The 16913-nt window shown below is 43.4% G+C and overlaps 2 protein-coding genes across 4 annotated transcripts in view; one reads left to right on the forward strand and one right to left on the reverse strand.

Annotated features, from left to right (window-relative positions):
- LOC133412667 (sodium-driven chloride bicarbonate exchanger-like) overlaps positions 1-11265 on the forward strand; it is a 32354-nt gene extending 21089 nt beyond the window's left edge. For 2 of the 3 annotated variants that reach the window (XM_061696197.1, XM_061696206.1), the window contains exons 12-26: positions 321-421; positions 979-1153; positions 1940-2073; positions 2165-2410; positions 2566-2671; positions 3104-3265; positions 3363-3476; positions 5584-5745; positions 5832-6083; positions 6167-6235; positions 7677-7850; positions 7950-8072; positions 8191-8255; positions 8371-8475; positions 9485-11265. In XM_061696197.1, coding sequence (XP_061552181.1) covers positions 321-421; positions 979-1153; positions 1940-2073; positions 2165-2410; positions 2566-2671; positions 3104-3265; positions 3363-3476; positions 5584-5745; positions 5832-6083; positions 6167-6235; positions 7677-7850; positions 7950-8072; positions 8191-8255; positions 8371-8475; positions 9485-9560 — 2064 coding nt within the window. In that variant the 3' untranslated portion in view covers positions 9561-11265. Of the gene's footprint in view, positions 1-320; positions 422-978; positions 1154-1939; positions 2074-2164; positions 2411-2565; positions 2672-3103; positions 3266-3362; positions 3477-5583; positions 5746-5831; positions 6084-6166; positions 6236-7676; positions 7851-7949; positions 8073-8190; positions 8256-8370; positions 8476-9056; positions 9095-9484 lie in introns of all 3 variants that reach the window. The other variant, XM_061696215.1, reaches the window with a different exon arrangement.
- Positions 11266-12345: 1080 nt separating this feature from the next.
- On the reverse strand, positions 12346-15731 carry LOC133412710 (glucagon-1-like). The gene is made up of 5 exons (XM_061696288.1): positions 15643-15731; positions 15435-15563; positions 13722-13859; positions 12436-12582; positions 12346-12370 (listed from the first exon to the last, which is right to left on the reverse strand). The coding sequence occupies exons 1-5, from the start codon at positions 15729-15731 to the stop codon at positions 12346-12348; spliced, it is 528 nt and encodes a 175-aa protein (XP_061552272.1).
- Between the last annotated feature and the right edge of the window lie 1182 nt (positions 15732-16913).

The raw sequence follows: 16913 nt of genomic DNA on the forward strand, positions 1-16913 counted from the left end.
TTGGTCAGATCGCCTGGTAGTCGAAATCCTTGACATAATCCTTTTAGACCTGTCGACTCTGGACATCACTAATACATGATAATCATAGAGATTGATATAGCGCCTTTGAAGGGACCCATGGACACTCCAAATATTGTTCCTTCGAACTCGACACAAGCAGATAGGCAAGAGGAATATGTGACTATTTTGCAATATATTGTCACGCTTTTGGCGTGAGTGTTTGAGTGTAACGGCACTGCTATAGTTCCACATTCTTCTTGAAATTTGTGGCGGTTGGATTTAAGAAAAAAAAAAGTTTTTTCCCCTTATAAATTACACAGGAAAAGCGGAAGATTCCTCCTCTTCCAAACGGAGTTACAGATCTTGTGGATTCAGGGGAACATGGAGGCCACGGTGGCCCTGAGCTTCAACGCACTGGAAAGTAAGTCGAAGACAGGACGACGCCACAATCGCTCGCACACCAGCTTCCTGGTAAATTGCTACATCAGCTGCGCACCAGCAGATTTATTCACCTTTGCCCTTCAGACAGAATTCACAGATGCATGACAATTGTCGTGTCCAAAGTGCGCCTTTGCAGAGCCATTGCGGCTTTACGCAATGAGATAATTACAGTAGGTGCTTGGCAGCGTGACAGAAACATTTGCTTTCAACACAAGGCAGTTTCGGGTGTTACACTTCAGACTCTTAACTTCACACTTGCAGCTTTCCTCCTCTGTTTACTCCCTTGGAAGGCGGCAAATTCAACGTTAAAAACCCTATCCCTAAAACCTGACTTTCATTAAAAAGGCAGGTGACAAAGCTGTCTGTGATGGCTACCGTGTAAAGGCTTCATGACAAAGTGAATAGTGTTGGCAAGTAGTTTCGGTTCTGTCGTTAAGCTCAGAATGTTACACTGACACACAGCTGTTGATAATCCCACACTATTAACTTTGTGGTTTCACAGCAAAGCAGTGCTGCTAAAATGTGTCTTCCTCCAAGGCTGTTCGGCGGGTTTATCTTGGACATCAAGCGGAAGGCCCATCACTACCTTTCTGACTACACTGACGCCGTCAGCCTGCAGTGTCTGGCCTCCTTCCTTTTCCTTTACTGTGCTTGCATGTCACCTGTCATCACCTTTGGAGGTCTTCTGGGTGAGGCTACTGAAGGGCGTGTGGTAAGAGAATTAAAAAAAAAAAAAAAAAACAGCAAACCCCCTTTTATTGCGGGTTATGTTGTAGACCCACCCACAATACAGTAGGTGAAAATTAAAATAAATATGTTATTGTCACTCCGAGTTGACGCTTGAAACTGACACAAAAAAGAAAATTAAACATTCCGTCCATTCTTTCTGTCGCTAATCCGTATACGGGCTAACAGATATTAGCATAGGTTTTGGTGTAAATATAAACCTTCAAACAACTGCTACAGAGCAGCATCACATACAAACAAAGTATACAACAATGCTTGCAGGCTCGTATTGTTTTTGTCGGAACAATGACTATTACTGGTGCTAAGATGGGGCCCTTCTCTATCTCTTCTTCTTGCACTTAATTACGCCGCATCTCTACCTGTAGGCCTCAGTGCTGCCCGCTCGAATGTTGTGGCAGAACGTAGTACCACACTGAAGGCACACAACCCGAAATTGGGGCTTGCATGTATACTGTCAGAAAAACAATCAAAAGCAATTTCTTAGTCACTTGTGAAATGACTTCCAATAAAGAGAGCTGTCAAAAAACAACACAGTTGCTTAAATAACTGCTTTATTCCAGGGGTGCTAATGATGAACCACGATATAGAGGGGGAACACTATATATTTTAAAATGAGGGTGAATTCCTAACACAATATGTGAAGTAAAGGGATGCAGTGCTTAAGCAACATTCGGTTACTGTCAAAGCATGACTTCATATGACATATGATAATACAGTATGTGACCCATAACGATCGGTGCTGTGTTTTCAGAGTGCCATCGAGTCCTTGTTTGGGGCTTCCATGACTGGAATTGCATACTCGCTTTTTGCTGGGCAGCCACTTACGATCCTCGGCAGCACCGGTCCGGTTCTTGTGTTTGAGAAGATCCTCTTCAAGTTCTGCAAGTGTGTCTTTTCTCTTTGAGTAAATGTTTGTCACTTCTCGCAGTTGAATCTTCTTGCAAAGTGATGCCATTTGTTAAACATTTCGTTTCAGGGACTATGGCCTCTCCTACCTCTCCCTGAGGGCCTGTATAGGCCTTTGGACGTCCTTTTTCTGTCTCCTGCTTGTGGCCACAGATGCCAGCTCGCTTGTTTGTTACATCACCCGGTTCACAGAGGAAGCCTTCGCATCCCTGATCTGCATCATCTTCATCTACGAAGCCCTGGAGAAACTCGTCCACCTTGGCGTGCACTACCCCATCAATAAAAACAACAATCTTCAGAAACTAACGCAATATTCGTAAGTGATTTTATGAAGTTATCGCCTTCAAAAGTTAGGAAGAACAATCCGTTTTAACTCTTTACCAATCCCAAAAATAAGATTTTTCTTAGTACGAAACCTTCCAATTCTGCATTATCTAGAGGTAACGAGATGTTCCACGTTGAATTCCATAGGTGCACTTGTGTGGAGCCCAGGGATCCCAGCAATGACACTCGGCTGTTCTGGGAGGAGAGGAACATCACAGCCTCCCAGGTCAACTGGACTACGTTGGAAGTTACGGTAAATAATCTTTAAACTCACTGGTCGGGTTTACCGGCACAATCCAATTTTATTTGGCCAAAGGTTCTGGGTTTAGGAAGACCACAACTGTCAGTGCTGGGACCACCTCAGAGGCTGTGTCAGTTGTATCAATACTAAGATATAAGCATTCCCGCTAATTATTTTTTATGTCAAGAATAGTGTGATTGTCATACGCAAGCTCATTGACAAAAGTGACAGAAAAATGCTGAGGTTGCATGGCATTGCCAGACGTACGTCATTTGTGTTTTAACGTTCGGGCCATTTCGCCCAGAGGAACACTGACCCCTAAATTCTGAATGGAAAACATGCTGGTGTAGGGTCTTTGTAGGATGTCGATTACCACTCACTTGATGAACCCGTTTGCCATCATTATCCCGCTATCATCCTCTTCGGGTTCTCTGGTGCCAGTAGGAGTGCGAAGATCTGCACGGGGAGTTCGAAGGCAGCGCCTGCGGTCCCCACGGCCCTTACATTCCTGACGTCCTGTTCTGGTGCGTGGTCCTCTTCTTCTCTACCGTCTTCATGTCCGCCTTCCTCAAGGAGTTCAAGACAAGGCGCTACTTTCCTACCAAGGCCAGTACCAGCGTAGCCATCTAGTGGTCTAGCTACTGTACATTGCAGTCTGTGCCGTTTTGATCTAAAAGAGTATCCTGTCCATGTTTGCCTTCAGGTGCGAGCCATCATCAGTGACTTTGCAGTCTTCATCACCATCCTCACCATGGTTCTGGTTGACTATGCTCTAGGCATTCCCTCACCAAAGTTACAAGTTCCCAACAAGTTTAAAGTGAGTCTCATCTTGTCCACTTGATAAGTTTTTTGTGAAGTATTCAGAGCAATAACTGATTGTGAGTGTGCAAAACTGCCACCATTTTGACCTTTTGACTTCCGCTCAAGCAGCTTGGTTCATCTATCCATCTATATTCCACACCGCTTCTCCTCACTTGGGTCGCGGGCTTGCTGGCGCCTATCTCAGCTGACTCTGGGCGAGAGGCGGGGTCCACCCTGAACTGGTCGCCAGCCAATCACAGTGCACATGTCAACAAACAACCATTCGCTCTCGCATTCACACCTAAAGGCAATTTAGAGTCTTCAATTAACCTACCACGCATGTTCTTGGGATGTGGGAGGAAACCGGAGTACCCGGAGAAAAGCCACCCAGGCACGGGGAGAACATGCAAACTCCACACAGACGAGGCTGGTGCTTGATGTCATTTGTAATATAAAAAGCTCTTGCGCGATATTAATCTCTTGAAGAACAGAGTTAAAAACGGTAACTAGGACACTGCACAAACATGGGTTTATATACTTTTCAATACACAATGTGTTGCTCCTGTTGGAAAGTTCCTTTTTTTCCCCATTTGGCTTTCCGTATGGACCGTTTTCACTGGTACAGTAGTGCATGATCGGCAGCCTAATGTGAAGTTTATGCTTTATTGGTGTCACGTTCTGTCTTCAAACTATCACTCAGTCTACTGAGTTGTCGCTTCTTACTCGTCATCTGTTTGACCTCTTAGTTGCGATACCAGTTTGATATCTGTAACCTTCCTACACTCACGTGAATGGTTTCAGTTGTGCTTGTGTCTTCTAACTTGATGCCCATGAGGCCCACAGCTGTGTGATTTACTCTAAAGAGGTCAGATTTATCTAGTTTTGAGACAAAAGCCTGAAGTTTTGAAGCAACGCTTGGACAATTTTAGGATCAATAATTATTATTTTTTTTAAAATAATAATGAAAGAAAAGGCTCAGTGATTCTCATTACATATATAGGAACATTTATGAATGCAAAGATGTTAAAAATACAAAACAGACACCACAAGACCCTGTCCCAAAGAAGAGCTTCGTGTCTTCAGACCAGTTTCGCTCACATCCCATCTCACGAAGACACTGGAGCAGCCCGTCCTTAACCCCAAGTAGTTCACATTCCAGGACGTGGTTGCGGTTATGGATGGTTTGGCTACCTGCAGAAGAAAAACTGTCAGGACACCCACAGACTGAACAAACCCGTCATCATCTGTGGTGAGGGTGAGGTCAGTTGCAAGACCTCACTGATCTGAATGTTCACTGAACTGACCTCGTCAGGGGATCTGTGGGAGGCGTGACCAAACCACCGAAGCTGACGTTGAAGGAGAATAGCGGGCAGAGCACCGAGTCAGCATCACTGGCGCAGGGTTCCTGATGGGATACGGTCAAGCAGGCAGCAGCGAAGGATGAGCTGGAGCCAGTTGTCGTCAAAGACTTCTAGATTCCTGAGGTCAGCTTTTCCCACGTTGACCGTGTCTGGCGCCTCTACAACAGGATGGTGCGGATCAGCGCCGATAGATTCTTCGTCCTCAGGGAGGTCTCACGGCAGGACCACAGGCAAGACTGTAATCAAGGAAAGTCATTGGAAACCCCAATGTGGTCCCCCTGCTTAGTCAGTTGGTGCCAGCTGCTGATGAGGTAAAACAGAAGCATAGTAGGACTGGGGAGCCTACTATTATGATACTCCCATGAACAGTCCTTGAGTGTGTGACGCTTTCTGAAAGTGCCCAACAGAGATGCAACAGACTTGACATTTTTCTGACTTTCAGACAGAATCTTGTCTATGTGCAAATTGACAAAGGACACAGCTTCCCACAAGCAGACAATTCTAATCCACGGTAGCATCTGGTGTGACATGCAATACTTGCATCGTGACATTTTCAACACAAAGGGGCTGTAGAAGCGAATCTCAGGTATTAGACACCCCAGCCATGGCTTCCTGTTATCAGCTTTCACACAGGCGCCATCCCACCTCTTTAAAAAAACCCAAAAGAAAACATACAGTAATACAGTATGAAAGAATAACAGCCACTTAAACATCAACTGTATTGAAGAGTAACAGCCTCATCCCTGTCTATGCTGCTTTTAGCCAACCAGAGATGATCGTGGCTGGGTTATAAACCCCGTGGGTCCCAACCCATGGTGGACCACCATCATCACCTTCATCCCTGCTCTGCTGTGCACAATCCTCATCTTCATGGACCAACAGATCACGGCTGTTATTATCAACAGGAAGGAACACAAACTGAAGGTATACCTGTCTACACCTGTAAATTACTTCCTAAGTAGTTCTTGGATTCGAGAATAAATGTCCTGGTCTTGGCTCTGGTCTTTCAGAAAGGCTGCGGCTATCATCTAGACTTGTTCGTGGTTGGCGTGATGCTGGGCGTGTGCTCTGTGATGGGCCTGCCGTGGTTCGTGGCCGCCACCGTGCTCTCCATCTCTCACGTGAACAGCTTGAAGCTGGAGTCCGAGTGCTCTGCACCCGGAGAGCAGCCCAAGTTCCTGGGCATCCGTGAGCAGCGCTTTACTGGTCTCATGATCTTCACCCTAATGGGCTGCTCTGTCTTTATGACCTCTGTCTTGAAGGTCAGCAGAATAAACTAATAAACACATGCTGGATGTATAACTATGCAAACCTCACAAATGACTTGTCTGGGTTTGAATTCCAGTTCATCCCGATGCCTGTGCTGTATGGAGTGTTTCTCTACATGGGGGCGTCCTCACTTAGAGGCATCCAGGTGGGTTTTGGGTCTTTCTCAGCCCATTACGACCCTTTTGGATTATTTGTGATGGAGAAAGGGACTAACATTGAACTGGAACTTACAAAAACTACCAAGCGGTGTTGAACAATCACTGTAACAAAAAGAGTACAGAACAAGTTTGTCTTTGAGCCAGTTTGCAAATCTATTAAATACACAAGTGGCCTAGAAATGCCACAGGCCAAAAGGCCAACAAGTGCCCACACTACTGTCCAACAATATAACTCAAAGAAGAGTAAACGCTCATATGAATCCCGGCTGCCGGCACGTGCTACGCAAAGACAATTTGAATGTTATTATCTAGTCCGCAGTTCAACACAAAGACAGCGGTACAACACAAACGAGGGGTGTAGCGACACATGAAATTAAAGCCAGCCAGCACTAAAGGCCAAAGACTCCCTTTGAAGCCCTGGAGCGGATCCACGAGTGCAGCTGGCGGTGTTCCTGGCATCCCATCTGCGATTTCCGCCTCCTTGCTTGGCACCGATTGGTGACTTGAGTCGGGCATGAGGGCCACCAATCAGGGAGGAGCAGTTGGCCAGTCTCAGCAAGGAACCGGCGCACACAGATTAACATGCAACCACAACGGCAATACAGTTTGAGCGGACAGAAAATAGCACGGGTCGTAACGCAGCCATTTTTGTTGTCTAACGTGAAACCACTGGACTACAGAGGAGTTGGGTCTGGCTTGTTATTGCTCTTTACCTTTAAAGGAAGTTCTCAAACATAAATGGGGTTGTCTAGATGAGTGATTCTCAAAGTGTGGCACGTGGGCTCCCTCGAGTGGCACACAAGAGAAACGCTGCCTCAGTATAGTTTGTCGTATTTAACTTTTAAATTCAGTACATTTCCATTTGCTCTTCAAGAACTGTTTGTTCATTTAAGTATTATTATTATTTTTTTACTTCATGTACAATTAGATAAGATACTGTAGCTCATAGGCATCAAACTCAAGGCCCGGGGGCCAGATGCGGCCCGCCACATCATTTTATGTGGCCCGCGAGAGCAAATCATGCTCGTCAACGGCCGTGATTTTTGCTCAAATCTTGACCCAAATTGTCATAATAATAAACAATAATGTTGAGATATTGCATTTTTCTGTTACCAAACCCTTCTTCTACCGTAACTTTAACAATAGATGAACAAACTATTTCTGATTTCAAAACTAGTTATTTCTCAATTTGTTGTGTAATGGCAACAATATGATTTGGTGATGAAACATTTCACTCTTCTAACGGCCCTCTGAGGGAAATCATAACTACAATGCAGCCCGACACTGCTGTAGATAGATTGTTAATAGATTTTCTTTTGGGGGGGGGGGGGTGGAGACAGAATAGATGTGTTCGTTCTGGGATTATTTCTTTACCTCAGAGCAGCATCCCAATTGACTTTGAATGATGTCTGACCTCTCCGTTGGCAGTTCTTTGACCGTGTCAAGCTGTTTGGGATGCCGGCCAAACACCAGCCTGACTTCATTTACCTTCGCCACGTTCCACTCAGGAAGGTGCACCTCTTCACCATCATCCAACTCAGCTGTTTGGTGCTGCTGTGGGTCATCAAGACCTCCAAGGCCGCCATAGTGTTCCCAATGATGGTAAAAAAAAAAACTCAGCGTCTAGCATTTCAAGTAATGTAATACAAACCTTTGTATGGATGCAGATAGAGTGTGCATTGTCTATTTTTCTTTCATAAGGTCTTGGCTCTCGTCTTCATCCGCAAGCTTCTGGACTTAATCTTCACCAAGAGAGAACTTAGCTGGTTGGATGACTTGATACCGGAGTGGAAAAAGAAGAAGCTCGAAGATGCTGCACAAGAGGTCAATGTGAAGTCATTTGTAATTGAAACAAAAAAACGCTTTGTCAAGGCGAACTGCATGCGTGTTGTGGACATGTTGCTGTGATCGCTCCTGACGGTCACTTTCGGTCTCTCCTCAGGAGGAGCACAGCATTATTGCCGAGGAGGAAGGCATCGTGCAGGTTCCGCTTGAGGGACACTACAAGTAAGTTTACAAGTCAGTTTGGAATGCCACAGTTTCCTCAAAGCCTCACCCTCCATCCTCTATGCTTAACCTTGCAATGCTAATTTGATGCTTTATTTTTCGGATGCATTTGAAGGAGCGACCCAGCGACAGTGAACATCACCGATGAGATGTCCAAAGGCTCATTTGGGAATGTTTGGAAGAGCGTGAACCCCGTGGAAAAGGATCCGCCTGCTAAAAGGTAGGCCAACAGCAAAAACAAAAAGAAGGGAATATTGTATTTTGACGAAACTGACATGTTTACAATTTAGAATCTGATCTTCCCAGGTTTAGTGTGGAGATGATATGTTTAGGTTCAACAAACAAGAGTATTTGTTTTGCCCTTGGTCCATACACAAACGGTGTTTTAGGTCACTGAAAACCTACTTTTCACAAAACCTTTGTCTTGACTCTTTCTGTGTGTTACCATTGCATCCTTATGTCTGCTGATCTTATTTGTGTTTGTTAACTTAAGGTGTAATGAAGTACGATATGTCTGATCCCTTCGCCACACACAAAAATGGTTTCCATTTTACTCCATTCACTCAATGAAATGTTGACGGTGATATTTTCTTGTCAGCCTCTTGCACACAATTGAATCTTGTGAAATGAACTTACAGAACTGTCTGTGACCCTGGAGTGTTCCCTTTAAAAAAACAAAACCCCCCAAAAATGTGTGCGAGGACATGACTGGAGAGAAGCCCTGTGGTCACGGTTGTCCAGCCAGTAGACTAACATAGAATCTCCTGCATTGCCTCCCTCTGCCTCATTCCACCCCTCCAGCTCCCCTTCCTAACCTCTCAGAAGCTGAGAAGCCAAAGGTGAGTCTTGAACTGTTGCTCGTTTACGGTTTGGAATTGTTTTGACCTTGCCATCGGCAATCAATGAGAAAATGTTCACACCTGGCATGGACACGCATGCTGTTCTTCTGTCCGTGCGCCTTTGCCCATTCTCAATCTATCTATCTACCCTTCCATCCATTTATCTATCTATCTAGCTAGCTAGCTAGCTAGCTAGCTAGATAGCTGTCCAATCAGATTGCTCCGGGGCATGTTTGCATGATATTTTGGGAGTGCAATGACAGCTGTGCAATTTGTTTCTTTGGCATTTCCCCCTCAGCCTCTCACTACATTCAGAAAAAGTCTCATTTTCCGGTACTGCGATATGTTTTTGTACAATATGTACATTTCCCTCCCCCCCTTTCTGCCCAGTTTTCCCAAGAGTGTTGAGAAGCGCCACAAGCGTCGAAAGCGCGACAAGAGCTTGGACCGGGAGACAAGTTTGTGATGACGCACACTTGAAGATAATGCCATCGTTCTGTTCCTTATGGTCATTGAAAAAAAACAAAAAACTGTGCCACACTTCACCACCTTTGTACTGTGAAACTTTTTTTTTTTTTTTTTTTTTTGTTATGCGTGTCATGTGCAACTTGTGTATGAAACACAAAATTAGAAACAACATCGGTGACTATATTAAAGAGTTACTGCACATTTTTGTGAAACCAGCAACAAAACGGGCCAACTAAAGGACACATTTTGAAAAATGTTGAATTGTATTTTATATGTTTTTATGTTTTGCAAAACCGGTAACATTTATAAAATCTTGCTTCAGCCAAATTATTAAACTGCTTATTTACGTGATGGACGTTATTGTAGAAGTTAGGATTTCTGTGAAAAGTGTGTCTAAAGCTAATCTACAGTTAAAATAAAAAAAATTTAAAAAATGATGTTAAATCTCCTATATTCTGTATATTGAATTTTTTTTGTGATGTTACAGACTTTTTTTCCCACCTTTTTCAAGGTAGTACATTATCTTTGCCTCCTTTGGCAAATTGCTACTTGTTCTTTTTCTCTTTGTCCATCGTTGCTGATGTTTGGAGTGGCTTGTAGAAAAACGTTTATCGTTTATCATCTTGTCAGTACATGTCATCCATGGACCTACGCTGTCTTCTGTGTTGTGTTAGCGGTCAAAAGGATTTTTTTTTTTTTTTTTAAAGACACCGTTAGTACTTCTAGGGATGCAATAATTAAAAAAAAAAAAAATCTGCAAAGGGCAACCTGTAATACGTGCTGAAGAGTCTTAACGATGTACAATACATACTATATTTTATTGTATTCAGTGTTACTAATATATCACCAAAAATGATGTCCAAGGCAGTTTTCTGATGTCGATGTTTCTTTCCCAACGTCTGATGCTACTCTCCATGCTTAGAGAAACTAATAAGAGGTCAAAATAATATCAATATCACATATTTTGACTGCATCTGTGTCTATTTTACTTTTTTTGTTGTTGTTTTTTTTTTTTTGCCTTAAACTTTGACAGATGATGGCCATGCGCTTTTGGTTGTTAATTTGACTGGAGATTGTGAAGTAATCAGTTCCACTTTGTTGTTAAATTGTGGTTTTGTTCAGCAGAATGAGAAAGATGCAATGACGAGTGTCTATTAAAATTTCAATAAACGTATGTGGAATGATGCATTTCCCCCCCCCCCACCCCCCCACCCCCCCATGTCGATCTTTGCCCTTTGAGCGCCGTAAGTGTCACGATCGAGCTTTTTGCGGTGTTTGATAGTCTAACAGCTTCTGGAATGAAGCTGTTCCTCAGCCTGGTGGTCCTGCATCGGATGCTCTGTAACCTCCTGCCCGAGGGGAGCGGATGGAAGAGAGCGTGTGCGAGATAGATCCCGCGAAATGGCAAATTATGTGCGATATGAATATGAAAGTAAATCCGCAATGCACTGAATCTGCAATAGGTGAACCACGATATAACGAGGGAACACTGTACAACGATACTCACGGGCATATTATTTTTAAACAATTCATATTACTGTAGTTTACTGAGTCACTAAGAGTAGTTGTTATAGTCTTCTTCACTTGTATCGTCACGACTGTACTTTACTGCCCCCGAGTGGACAAGTTATGCACCAGAAGGTGTCGCCATGCATTAATTGTGATGCACAAACTGTTAAATTATTTACATTCTATTTAATTATGTTTTTACTATATGCTTTATAAACTAAAGTGTTTTTTTTTTTCCTGAATAAAAAAAGTGTTTTTTGGAAGGAGGCTGCAATGGCTTAATGGCATTTTCATTCAACTCAATGGGGAAAGACGATCTGAGTTACGAGCGTGGTCCTGGAGCGAATGAAACGCGTATCTCAGGTGGTATTTCTCCTTCTCTTCCTTTGAAATTGGTTCAAATACTTTGGACGCCGCAAACCAAGTTTTCTTACACTGGGTAAGACATTTCGCTCTAAAATCTCTTGCTAATTTTCTGTGATACTGTCAAGGCCTCCAGTACCAGATGTAACAAAGCAGCCCCACAACATTATGGATCCTCCACCATGCTTGACTGTCAGGGTGGTGGTCTTTTTCTTAAAGGCTTCATTGCGCCGTCTGTAAACATACTGTTTGTGTGCATCGCTAATAATAAGATACATTTTTGTTTCATCTGTCCATAAAATGTTGTTGATCATTTGCTCTTTTGTATCAAACTCAAGTTCTCTGTGGAAGGTTTTTTCACTTGATTCATTTTCTTCGGGAGATGTTCCACATTTAGTACTTCAACTTCGTGAGTTCCACTCATGGTGAGCACGACTGTACGTTTTAGAGTTTAAAAGGTGTGTAAGAGTGTAGAAAGTGTTTATAAGTGTATGGTAGCGGTTAATAGGAGTGTGTAGATTATCAAGTCTGGGGAGGTATCTACAGCTTTAAAATATGTATCAATGATGCCAAAAACGGCGGCAAGGTGGACGACTGGTTAGCAATTCCGCATCACAGTTCATTCAGTGAGTCTTTCTTGTAGCAAACTTTGAGAATCACTGCTATATGTGTGAAGTAGAAGTAACGCAAACACTCAATGAAAAAAAACATTTATTTTTGCAGAGCAGAATTATTTATACCTAACCTTATATAAATAGAAAATAATTTAAATGTGTAGAAAAAATAATTCTGGAGGTGCTTTCAAAACAATGGAAGAATCTGCATTTTTTTTTTTTTTTTTTTTTTTTTGGGTATGGCTTCCCGTTCCTCAAATTTGTTTTTCTTGCGTCGTCCTCACAGAGAGCTCGTCCTCAGTGCTCGGCTTGTCTTCTCTTACTGGGATACACAGAACATCATGCTGGGATCACGCTAGCTGACTAAGGCAACTACTGAGTTGTTACCTCTCCCCTGAAGACTTGGAGGTCATGACCCAGAGTAAATACTCCTTGGCCGCCATGGAGTCCAGGACCTTGTTGACGTCGCTGGTGAAGCTTCCGTCCACGTGCCGTCTGCGGTTGAACGCCCGATCGTGCATCTTGGCGTCCCATCTGGGTACACGCACACCATGAAAACCATTACGGGTCTGTAACCTGACCCAAAGGGTGCCCGGATTTGTGCCCGTGAGCAAATCACAACTAGTGTGTGTAAAAAAAAAAAAAAAAAAGTTTTATATTATTTTAAATCAATTGCCTGATATGGTCATGACTTTTTAATGAATCCTTTAATGCATATATTCGGGAATCAATACGACTTATTCGTACAACAAAACATTTGCTGGTGTTGTTTGTGCTGTTTGAAGTGAAAGATACAAGTTGGATGTTGGTCTGAGTGTTCTGACTGAAGGATGACAAAACCCCGAGTTGGCATCACAGGCAACCTTTTGTGTTCCCGTTCTCACCGCCAGTGAGAGCGAATTGAACCGACACGGAAGTCAGGAAAATAACCTGTCACGCATTCACTAACCAGAGCAACAAAGGAAAAGGTGTTATTTCATGTTCAAATAGCTAAACAAATGAAAGATACAGTTCTGTCAGTTCCGAGACTTGCGCGGAGCACGAAGCTGGACACAATTTTCCTCATCGCAAGACCCTTTGATATCCGAATGATTTTGAAGCCGTTAGATTTGAATCCTTCCACTCGTCCCTTTTCTGTAGCTCTTGTCCTCTCTAAGGTCTCGGCCGAGCCGGAGTCTATCCCGGCTGAATTCGACCGAATCAATATGTGCTGTATGTCCCGGCGCAGTATGTAGTCGAAGCTACCAATTGGATGCTAAAGTAAGACGCTAACCCTTAGCTTACTTTGTTTGTGCTGTGAAATACGTCAGCCAATTGTAGCGCACATATAAATGAACGACCATTCACAACTAAGGACAATGCGTGTTTCGCGCATGTTTTTGGAAGTCGGAGTACCCGCAGAAAACCCACACAAGCACAAGGAGAAAATGCAAACTCCGAACGGGGAGGATTCCGACCCCCTCGACCACCGGTACAGCATGTGTTCAGAGCTACTAATTAGTTGCTAAAGTCAGAAGCTAATCCTTCGCTTACTTTGTGTTGCAAAGTACAACTTCACTCAACGCATTCATGTGATTTATTATTGCTCAAGGAAATCATCAAGGTCAAAGGTGAAGGGGGCGGGACAAAGCAGCCGAGGTCATCGCCACTGGACGAAGGCAAACAAGCAGGACGTTCCCCTACTCTCTTCGGATCGGTCCTGACGCGAGCCCGTCATGCGCTCAAAGACAAAGTCTTTGAGCGCCTGGTCCTGGAGGTACGAGCTGACGTCGCTGGTGTACGTCCCCTCGGCGTGGCGCTTCTCCACGGCGCTGGGAACAAGACAGCCACGTTCGGTCAGGGCCTCTCAAACTACTCCACGATATACCAAATCTGCAGCGAGAGCATCGGCAGGCCACGCGTTCGGGACCCTGGCCTTCATTGGGGACTTACACCACTTCGTCCACCGCCACTGTTAAAAGGCAATTATAGAAAGCAGCAATACTATCGAAAAGCGCAATATTACAGAACACAAGTGTGACATGTTCATCATCTGGAGCAGTTCACAATCAATATGTATTTGATAACGTGACAGACACGGTCAAAATTGATATCATATAAATCATACTCACCGAAAAGCCTAATTGTATTAATCTGGGCGGATGACGACAGACGTGATTTGCTAGTTCAGGTTAGCTGTAACGAGTTTTGCTCTGACCGACCAATCAGAGGGAGTAACAAATGCAGAAATCTGATTGGTTCAAGAAATAGTCCCCGCATTATTGATGTTGTTGAAGTTAAATCAGACAGCTGAAGTTTAAGTGATACTCCTCACATAAACTTTGGACCAATTAAAAGCTTTGATATGATTGTAATGTAGTATCACATAAATCTGATTATTTTCTTTTTATTCTTTTTAGAATAAAAGGTATATTATTAAAAGAATAAAGTCTTATTTCTTCATAGAACAAAAGGCATATATTTTGTTAACATCCTATTTTTTAGAATAAAGCCTACTTTTCAGAATAAAATGTGTAATATTACAAGAATAAAGTTGTATTTTTGAAATTCCCTCGTTAAAGCTTTGACTTTAATATCATCACATTCTGACTTTATCTCTATTAAAAATATGACTTCATTCTCGTAAGATTGTGATTTTTTTTAATCCTGACTAAATGTCTTCGTCCTTGTCAAGATTGCAACATTTTTTTTCCCATGAAATAAAAATCCAACTTTATTCTCATTAAGTTTATCTTTTAAAAAAATATAAATTTATTGCAATGAGTTTTTGTTTGGTTTGTTTTCTTCTTGCAAATATGAAACGCGGTGGTTTTGTTTCGTTTGAAGGATTATTAGGGGGTCTCCCTGGAAAGGGTTCCTGGACTGTAAAAGCTTGCAAACCCCCCGTCTCAGACCACGACAGTAGTTGCTCTGTGGTCTCCGTGGTAACGGCAAGCGAGAAGTTCAAGCAACATGTTCAGCTTAGCTTTGAAAGTCAGCATAAGCCTCTTGGGTGTGGCTTTTACATCTTCTCCGTGTGTGCCGGTGTGGGTTCTGGTTCTCCATCTCCAGTCCCGAAGCATGTACGTCATGTTAGTTTAATTGCTGGGAGAGACTGCAATGACCACATGAGATTCTGAACAGGATGAGTGGTTAAAAAAAAATAAATGGACGGATGGATGATTTTACACTCATGTCAATAATATTACCTTAGCGCTGTCTAGAATTGTTGGTTATTAAGTTTAAAAAAAAAAAAAAAAAAAACCCACCTGTTTAAGTTGTTGTTGTTTTTTTAAATGTGATATTTGGTTGTTCTAAGAAAATCCATTACATTCAGCAAAAGTAAGATAAAGTGATGAATTCTCACATCAGAAAAAGCCAATCAGTTGTATAAATGGACCACTAACCCGCTCCGCTTGTTGTTCATCAGCCAGTGAACAAAGTCCCAAGCTTTCCGGTCTTCAAGATATTCGCGCTCGTCGTTGGCGAACATTCCCTCCGAGTGTCTCCTCGCTAAATCATCGTCTGTCTCCGAGCTTGAGGAAGAAGAGCAAGCCCGTCACAAAGCGACTCGGGCACATATATTCTCAACCGCGTGTCTGGTTGTTGATGTACCTTGAGATGTCTTGAAGAGGAACCTGGCAGCTAGTCTGGACAAAGCTGAGGACGACAAGGAGGCCAGCCAGGGAGCGGATGTTTGCCATTGCTACGACCTGTGCCACAGCACCAGAACTAGAACCACACACAAAGTAAGTACTATAAAACTTGCACCATATCAGTGAAGTTGACTCAAAGGCTGGCTCACTGTTTTCCTCTTTCAGAATAAGGACGCTAGTTCCTGGATGACTTCTCGTCTTTGCTTGTAGCTCTTGAATACCTGAGGTTGGATCTGCTCAGCTGGGATGGTTTCACCGCTATTTACAGTCCACGAATTACTCTCGACCCATTAGTCAAGTGTGTTTCAGTCCCTGCCGGGAAGGCATTGGCGTGTGATGCCAGTTCGGCCATGGGTGCGAAGTTCAAACAAATGAATGCAAACAGATCACAGGATGTCATCCTTTAATGGGCCATGTGATATCCAGTGTACAGTGTGTGTGCGTGTGTGGGTGTCATGTGGGCACAGTGAGTCAGTATTTGAGGATTCTTTACAGTTCGTGTTTAAACAGATAAGGAACAATTGTTTTTTGCATTAGCGGGTGGCATTTAACGTCCAACAGTATATGTACCAATATCACCTTGAGCTTCTCAACAAGGTTTAGCTTTGGAAGAGATTGGTTGAACATTGTGGATGCCAGAGAGGCGATCGTGTAGTGATTTGAATTTCGAGGGGGAGAGGAGGGGCTGTGGCTTGCTAGATGCACCAGAGCCTTCAGTCCAGGAGGGGAACATATTTGTAGACGAGTGTCTGGGTGCAGAGGTGGGACTAAGTCATATGTTCAAGTCATAAGTAAGTCTCAAGTCATAACCTTCAAGTTTCAAGCAAGTCCGAAGTTACTCTACCAGGTCGGACACATATTTTATCGATGAAGGCAAGACAATTGAAGAGAAGGTGAAGATTTGTTTAACTCCACCAATCCTAATGGCTCTAGACATCTGCATGCCCCTGAGCATGGCTGCCATGCAGCCATGCTCCCGAGATAAGCCAAGACAGGCAGAAAAGCCGCACTGGCCAAATGAAGCAAGTGCTCAAGAAACTCGGACGGCATGATGGCATACCACCATAGCAGTTGAAGGACAATTCTGAAGATCTGGATCTCATCACTGCTCACATTGTCAACACCTCCTATGGCCATGGAAAACCCCAAGCACTCTAAAGATTGGAGGCACATCTCACTCACATCTGGCCTGGGTAAAATACAGGAGAAGTTCATGGTTCACAGATGAAT

The sequence above is a fragment of the Phycodurus eques genome, chromosome 1 (assembly GCF_024500275.1).
Source record: "Phycodurus eques isolate BA_2022a chromosome 1, UOR_Pequ_1.1, whole genome shotgun sequence".
NCBI lineage: Eukaryota > Metazoa > Chordata > Actinopteri > Syngnathiformes > Syngnathidae > Phycodurus > Phycodurus eques.